Source organism: Myotis brandtii, unplaced genomic scaffold, assembly GCF_000412655.1.
Source record: "Myotis brandtii unplaced genomic scaffold, ASM41265v1 scaffold796, whole genome shotgun sequence".
Classification (NCBI taxonomy): domain Eukaryota; kingdom Metazoa; phylum Chordata; class Mammalia; order Chiroptera; family Vespertilionidae; genus Myotis; species Myotis brandtii.
The window spans coordinates 610,713-618,864 of record NW_005371207.1 but is presented as its reverse complement, the minus strand read 5'-3'; the positions used below and the strand labels follow the sequence as shown (position 1 = coordinate 618,864).

The window sequence follows — 8,152 nt, the reverse complement described above, 5'->3', positions numbered from 1 at the left end:
AATAATGTTTAAACATTATCACTTACCAGCATCTGACAAGCAGTTGATTTTTCTTCCAGTCCTGCAGTTTTAATACCAAAACTTTGCTGGTCTCCAAGGTTCACAAACTCCCAACCATCATCATCACTCATATTCTCCATGTCTTGGGCTATTACAGAGAAAAAAACAAATTCATGAGGAAATTAGTAACAAAGAGTAATTTTACAATACAATTGCTGTCTTCATGAAGACACCTACTATCTAAAAGGGCTACTTCAGGCTTAATTGAAGCTGTCTTCATTAAAGGCCCCATAACCACTGGAAGGTATTGCTGAAATTCTTTTCCAAGGATTTTGCACATTCTGGCCCATGCTGAGATCATGTAAGAGATCTGGGGGGAAAGTGAAAAATTAAATTAATTTAAAAAACAATAGGTAAGTAAGACATAAAGTAATTTCCGATTTCATAGAAATAATGTTTTATATTCATGGCTCTTTAAACATTTTCTAAGGTCATAAACTTAAAATGCTCAGAAATAATAACAAAATCACTGTGAACCTCTACACTGGAATATAGTCACAGCAGGTGAAGCAATACAGAAAGACCAGGATCATATCTATTTTTTTTACTTTCAAGAAGCAACATACAGTTTTCTCTACTATTGTCTGAATCACATAAATAAGACCTACTTAAACTTCTAGGCACTATTTTTTTTTTTTTTAAGGCAGACACATTGTATTTGACTTTGTATCCCTACTGCCTAGTATCTCATCCATTAAACATTAACACTCAAGAAACAAAACATCCCTTCTCTTAGATCAGTGATGGCGAACCTATGACACACGTGTCAGAGGTGACATGCGAACTCATTTTTTTGGTTGATTTTTCTTTGTCAAATGGCATTTAAATATATAAAATAAATATCAAAAATATAAGTCTTTGTTTTACTATGGTTGCAAATATCAAAAAATTTCTATATGTGACACGGCACCAGAGTTAAGTTAGGGTTTTTCAAAATGCTGACACGTCGAGCTCAAAAGGTTCACCATCACTGTCCTAGATGTTGTAATTTTCTGTGTAAGTGGCTGGTCTATTTGACACCTCTTCTACTACTGTATTTACATAGACTTACTTACCTCTAGTTTTAATTCATCATCCCTGTAACCCAGGAAGTGATTTTTTTTACTCCCTTATATCTATCTATATATCTATCTCACAAATTGTTTCCCACTAATTTAAAAAAACAAAACAAAAACATAATTTTGAGTGTTAAGGGAAATAATTATAATGTGGCTGTGTAAAGCCAAAATTTAATCCAACTATTTATTGAGTCCCTGTTATGTTAGGCCAGTGGTTCTCAACCTTCCTAATGCCATGACCCTTTAATACAGTTCCTCATGTTGTGGTGACTCCCAATTTCATTGTTATAAATTGAACACAGTTAAAGCATAGTGATTAATCACAAAAACAATATGTAATTATATATGTGTTTTCCGATGGTCTTAGGCGACCCCTGTGAAAGGGTCGTTCAACCTCCAAAGGGGTCGCGACCCACAGGTTGAGAACCGCTGTATTAGGCATTCAGAGTACAATTAAGATTAGGATGGACAATTACAATTATTACAACAGTGTCATAAGTATCCACCATTGAAACTGGTACTGGATGTGCAATATAAGCAGGAGTTAGCCAGGTTGAGTGGGGGAAGGGTTCTTTCTAAGTTAAAGAAATGTTTGTTTATTCATAGGCAGATAGAAGAGAGCATGGCATGTTCTAAGATTGTTAGGTTTCTGCATTTCTTTTGACAGGGAGGGGAATTCATGTGGCATTCAAAGGATTAGGAGACATCCAAATAGAGATGTCTAGTAAGTGTTTGGATAAATGAAGCCCAAATTCAGAGAAAGATCTGGAAGTCACAAGTATATATAGGAGAATTGAGGCCATGACTGTGAATGACACTGCTCGAGGGGAGTGAGGAGAAAAGAGGGCCTAGGACAGACCCTCAAGAGCATCAAAATATTGAGAGTCGAGAATAAGGAGCAACTACAGCAAATTGAGAAAAAGTGAAAATTCAATTCAAACTATTTAAGTGCCTATTTTATGTTAGGCATTGTGAATACTATTATGAGAAATTGAAGTCAAACCAGTGAAGAATGGCTCTGAAACCTGTGGTTAATATTGCTCAGGAAACCTATTATTCCATTATTTTTTTAAAAAAGTACATTTAACCTTGCACTAGCTGAAACTCCTAAATCGATTAGGATGGAACATATTGAGGCTGCTTTACCTGAGGATCATCATCTTCCATATCACTGAAGTCTGTCTGGGTCTTCAGCAACAGCTGCATCACATCCGATGCATCTTGCATGAACTAGAAAAAAATATTTAAGAATAACAACAACAATATGACTCTTGTATATCAAATCAGAGAGGCACTTAATGTTTCTTGTATAATAACAAAACTTGCCCAAAAGATCTATTATATTTCCCATATCAGTTATAACCCCTCAGATAAAAGTATTATGTTGAAAAATTTTCACCATATTGCAAGACTTAGTGTTCTTTCTAGAAAAATATATTCTGCTAAAGTCAAAGTAAACTGGAGTATAAAAATATTTCTAATGGCATCAAATTTTGGTCTGTGGCTTATGCATTTCTAGCAGTAAAATGATAATCCAAATCCAGAAAGAAAATTTTGGATTGCTCCATAGACCTCTATGATTTTCATTTAACTGTGGTTCTGGCAATCTCTATTGTATAAACAGGCAGTGTTTCAAAAATACTTGAAAGCCAGATATATAGAGTATGTAACATAAAAATGTTTTACTGGTTAGCTTCTCGGTATCCCACAGAAAACAATTTACAAGGTAAGTTAATATGATGCTGGTTTTAGAGACCACAGTGAGGGGTTCTATGTTGGTAGTTCTGAGAATCAGAACACGAGGGGTCAATGACAGAAGAATTTCTTTTGGATTAGCTTTGACAACTGAGCTGCTGGCTGGGAAGAAAAAACACAATGGCCAATGCTCCTTGGTAATTATATTCTGAAAAGCTATATATACAAAGATTTCTCTTTTAGGACACCTGATATATACACACACACACGATCGGCTGCCTCCTGCATGCCCCCTACTGGGGATCGAGCCTGACACCTGGGCATGTGCCCTTGACTGGAATCAACCTGGTACCCTTCAGTCTGCAGGCTGATGCTCTATCCACAGAGCCAAACAGGCTAGGGCTACCCGATGTTTTTAAGTGAACAGGAAAGCAACTGGAATGTTTCCAAGCAAATATTTAAATAAGTGAAACTAAACATGCATCTGAACTCCACATGCTCCAGAGATAGACTGTACATGTGGTAAGAAAGGGGGAGGTCTCAAGAGCATAACTTGAATTAAGAACCTTAAATATTAACAATGAAAAAATGAAGGCAACAACTTATTTATATATAAAATGAGAATAATGTGAGAGTAAGCTGATGGGAGAAAAAAAAAGCACCCAGAAAACCACTTATCAGAAGGAAAAAACCCTCTTGCACCCTCAATGCCTCCACAGACAAATTATAGTAAATTCAACATACTACAAATTACTTACCTTTTCCTTCCCAACAGCCAGACCAATGAGACTGATGCATTCAATAGTTTTTCCTCTGAGAAGTCTAAGTTCCTTTTGAACTGCATTCTCAACAATGTGCTTTAATGATGGCATAAATAAGTCATAGTAGGGGACAAACTTTTCCTCTGCAGTATCTGCAACTGATGCGATAGATGTCACAACTTGTTCCAAAACTAGCTTGGTGCCTTTTTGAATCAACTAGGAGAAGGAAGATATACAAAATACATTACGTAAATGAAAAATTGGAAGAAAAACTCCAAGTTTCCAATGCTTTTCTGAAATAGCAAGATGAAACTACTCTTCAGCAGCCAGAGTGAAGGTAATGGGTTTTAGAGCAAATTTAAGAATCCCTGTTGAACTATTTATGTGGGATATCTCTCTTCAGTTACTATAGGCCTCCTTAATCATTTTTGCTTTATCTCACAGCACAGCAAGTCCTTGAGCACAAGTTTGCCATCAAGTAAATGCCTATCCTCCTTATTCATTTTTCTTCATTTATTCCCACTTACTATATATTTTGGGTTGCCCTACTACATCAAGGAGGAAATTCCCTTTTTGTTCTACACCTTTATCTTCTAATAGGATTCTTCTGAGAAGATACATTAATGATGCTACTGGTGCCTCTTTTTCACTCACTTCTGCCTTCGATGTGATGATCATCCTTTCTCCTGCATCAGAGATCTACGGTATTGTCTGCCCTAGCCAGTAATGAATACTAAGTGGGTATTTGTAGCTGGGCTCATGCCGTCACCTGGTAATATTATACTTCCTTGTGGATTCACATGAATACTTGCCCTAGTAACTACACCCCGATTTTCTTCTTTCTCCCCCTCTACTACAACCACACTCTCAAAAAGAGTTCCTCACTTGTACTGAGTTCCAGCACAACTTTAAGAGGTTAATTTATTCCCCCCTCCTTCTGTATCTCAGCATCTGCTCCATATTTAATGTTTAAGAAGGAACATCCTTTTCCCTTGGTTACCCTCTTTTCATAAAACTCTTGCTCACATAATTTATCCTCCTCTCCTTTCTATCTTAGCAACAACTTCCTTCAATCTGTATCTTACACATTGCCCCTCTGCAGGAAGGGGAGGGAAATATACAGACGCTCTTGCTCTTCACACTTCAGCCTAAAATCACATTTGATTCATCTATTCCTGACTTAACCAGCCAAATAATCTGCCTTCAACCTGGGTCTACATCTTTGTCTTCAGATACACTCATGTTCCTACTCTGCTTATCAAATGGATGTATCATATGGTATATCCTTTTTGTTGCAAATTGATTTCTTTGCCTTCTGAGACATTGTATCTCTTTTAAAAATTAAATTTATTGTGGTGACATTGGTTAATCAAGTCATGTAGATTTCAGGCATACAATTCTCTAATACATCATCTGTATATTTTAATTGTGTATTTACCACCCTAAGTCTAGTCACCTTCCTTCACCATTTATCCCCCCCTTTCCCTCTGGTAATCACTATACTGTTGTTTGTGGCTATGAGTTGTTGGTTTGTTTGTTGTTTTTTTTTTGCTTATCTTGTTCTTGTTCTTTAGCCTGTATTCTCCTGTTCTTCTTTAGACCAGTGCTATGCAGGAGTGTGGTTTGTGAACTTGTCTGTTACTAGTTCATATTAAAGTACAGGAATTGAGTGTTAGAAACTTTTACAGAAACCTGACAGCAACTTAATATCTGTTAAATATAACAGTAAAAAAGCTTTTATGTCCTTTTTATTTATTTCATTTTTATAGTAGCAATTTATTTTCACTATATTTGAAAACTGAGACTCAATCTTTGCTTCTCTCTCTTTTTGTTAATTCTCACCTGAGGATATATTTTTGATTTTTAGAGAGTGAAAGGGAGAGGGAGAGACAAAGAGAAACATCATTGGTTGCCTCTTGCATAATCCCTGTCCAGGGCCGAGGAACCTGCAACCAAGGTACGTGCCCTTGACTGGAATTGAACCTGGGACCCTTCAGTCCGCAGGCTGATGCTCTATCCAATGACCCAAACTGGCTAGGCCAATCTTTGCTTCACTTACTTGCATCTTTCCTTCCACACACTGCTGTACTAACACCATTTAATTGTTTGTAGGCTGCCTCTCTTACTTAACCTATAACTAGAAACCATCTTCTTTTTGAGAGCTTGTTTGGAGGTTCTAGCAGGGGAGCGCAGCTACTCGTATACCCTTGACCGAAGACCGGTCCTCTCCTCGGGGGGGAAGGTCGTCCTCTTCGACCGAGCGCGCAGCTTCGGGAGGGACGCACATGGATCGGTGAGGGAGGAGGGGGACACCCGCCTAGCCAGCCAGATCAGCCGAATCAACCCTGGCGATCAATGGGGTGACAGATGTCGCAGCCAGATCGCCCTCACATCCACCATCTTCTTTTTGAATGGCCAGGTCTTATTTTAAAAACAACATACTTAAAGCAAAAAAAAAATTTCTTTTCCACATCTCTATTTCTGTGACCTGGTTTAGGAGATCAATTTTTTACGTCCTTCTCTTTCATCTTTTGAAATTCAAACTGGCAGAAAGAAACTGTGCATGCTTCCCGAGAAATGTCTTTTAGTCACCTCCCCTCTGCCCTCCAATTTCCACTGTTACCACCCAAGCTCCCTGAACAATGATCATGATGCTCTTGCCTTAAATCATCTCCCTTTTTAGTCCCACAATGCTACTTTAATTTCATAAAATCATATCATCATGATTCCTTAGAGCAATTACAAACATAAATTGGTTCCTCCAAATTTACCTAAATTAGAGTTAAAAAATAACTGCCTTGTTTTCAAGATAATTCATATAGTGATTTTACCTAACCTTTAGGGTGTATCTTCCCTATCCTCAAACTGGATCATTCTCTGGTCAGGCCTATAATGTCCTTCTAACTTTCTATTCTTCTTTTTTTTAAATAACTTTAAAAAATGTTTTGAAATTAATTTTTAGAGGGGAAGAAAGAGGGATAGAGGGATAGAAAAATCAATGAAAGAAAAACATCATCCATTGACTGCCTCCTGCACTCCCCCTAACTGGGAATTGAGCTTGCAACCCAGGCATGTGCCCTGACCGGGAATTGAACCAGTGACCTCTTGATTTCTGGGTCAGTGCCCAACCACTGAGCCACACTGGCCAGGCCTTTCTATTCTTTTCCAACTTTTTAAAAAATATATTCTATTGATTTCTTACAGAGAGGAAGGGAGAAGGATGGAGAGTTAGAAACATCGATGAGAGAGAAACACTGATCAGCTGCCTCCTGCACACTCCCTACTGGGTATGTGCCCGCAACCAAGGTGCATGCCCCTGACTGGAATCGAACCTGGGACCCTTGAGTCCGCAGGCCGACGCTCTATCCACTGAGACAAACCGGTTAGGGCTCACTTTCTATTCTTGATTGCCATGCTGAAGAGTCCCCCTGTTCAAATTAACCTAAATTAACATCTAAATAGGGGAGTTAAACATCTTAAAATTTACCTCCTGAAGTTTAAGTACCATGATGGAATGTAGATGTTTCACCAAATTATCCAAATATGGAATAAGCAGTGACTTGGGGCAGTCCTCAGTAAAGTTAATGAGAGCAGCAGCGGCATGGGCCTGCACTCGTTGATTGCCTTGGTCTTCCATGGTCTGTAGCAGAGCTGCAATCACCTGTGGAAGGAAATCATTTAAGCATATATTTTGAAATGTCACCCTTCTTCTTAAAGTTTGAGTGTTTGAGGACTTGTTGCTTACCTTCTCATGGAATTTCTTTTGGAAACCAGGAGCAAAATCTGTAGCCATCTGTCCAACAGCATTACAGGCTGCATACCTCACTCTTGGATGCTGCAATATACTCCTTGGTATTAGTAAAGGCTTTCTATTTCCCATTTGAAACTACAGTAATAATTATGAAGCAAACTGTTATTGGTACTTACAGGATCCTGAAGAAAAAGCAAAACAAAATTTACAATCTCATTTAGAATTCCTTCCATTTGCTGGTGGCATCCTTCACCAATGGCGGATAAAGCCATTAATCCTGCATGTCGATATTTCCAGTCAGCTACAGAGAAAGAATTGCAAATAAAAGAACAGCAATGAGACACTACAAACATGTCATTCTATCAGAAGTATTAAAGTTCTCCTTACTCTGGAAAAGAGTAATGAAATATTTTTATACATTTATTAGTTTAAAAAATGGATAGAAAAAGTACCTGACTGGATTATTTCATTGTAATAGTGGTTATGTCACACAAGCATTTCCATGCCAAAAGTTAAAAGGCAATATAGAAGCAAAGAGCTTATCAGTATTTATAAACTACTTAAAATAAGAGACTTTTCCTCTGATATTATAAGCAATAAATGTCTGGATCTTCTGTCACACACTGCTGCTTACTTAATACAGATTAGATGATTTCCAAAAGAAAAAAAAAACAAACCCAAAAAGAAAAATGTGCTACTTTAAAAGAATTTTATTTAGTAATATGGTAAATGAATATGGATGAGTCTTATTTGTATTCTAACATAATAATGTATATTTGCTTTTTTATTAACAGAACTAGTGGCCTGGTGCATGAAATTCGTGCACG

At 37.5% G+C, this 8,152-nt stretch overlaps 1 protein-coding gene across 1 annotated transcript in view; it reads right to left on the bottom strand.

Annotated features, from left to right (window-relative positions):
• The window catches only part of IPO5 (importin 5), a 54,322-nt gene that overhangs the window by 21,602 nt on the left and 24,568 nt on the right, over positions 1-8,152 (bottom strand). The window contains exons 10-16 of the mRNA XM_005883625.2: positions 7,502-7,626; positions 7,320-7,409; positions 7,062-7,235; positions 3,572-3,790; positions 2,265-2,348; positions 238-370; positions 27-148 (exon numbers count right to left, since the gene is read on the bottom strand). Of these exons, the coding sequence (XP_005883687.1) occupies positions 27-148; positions 238-370; positions 2,265-2,348; positions 3,572-3,790; positions 7,062-7,235; positions 7,320-7,409; positions 7,502-7,626 (947 nt within the window). The remainder of the gene's footprint in view (positions 1-26; positions 149-237; positions 371-2,264; positions 2,349-3,571; positions 3,791-7,061; positions 7,236-7,319; positions 7,410-7,501; positions 7,627-8,152) is intronic.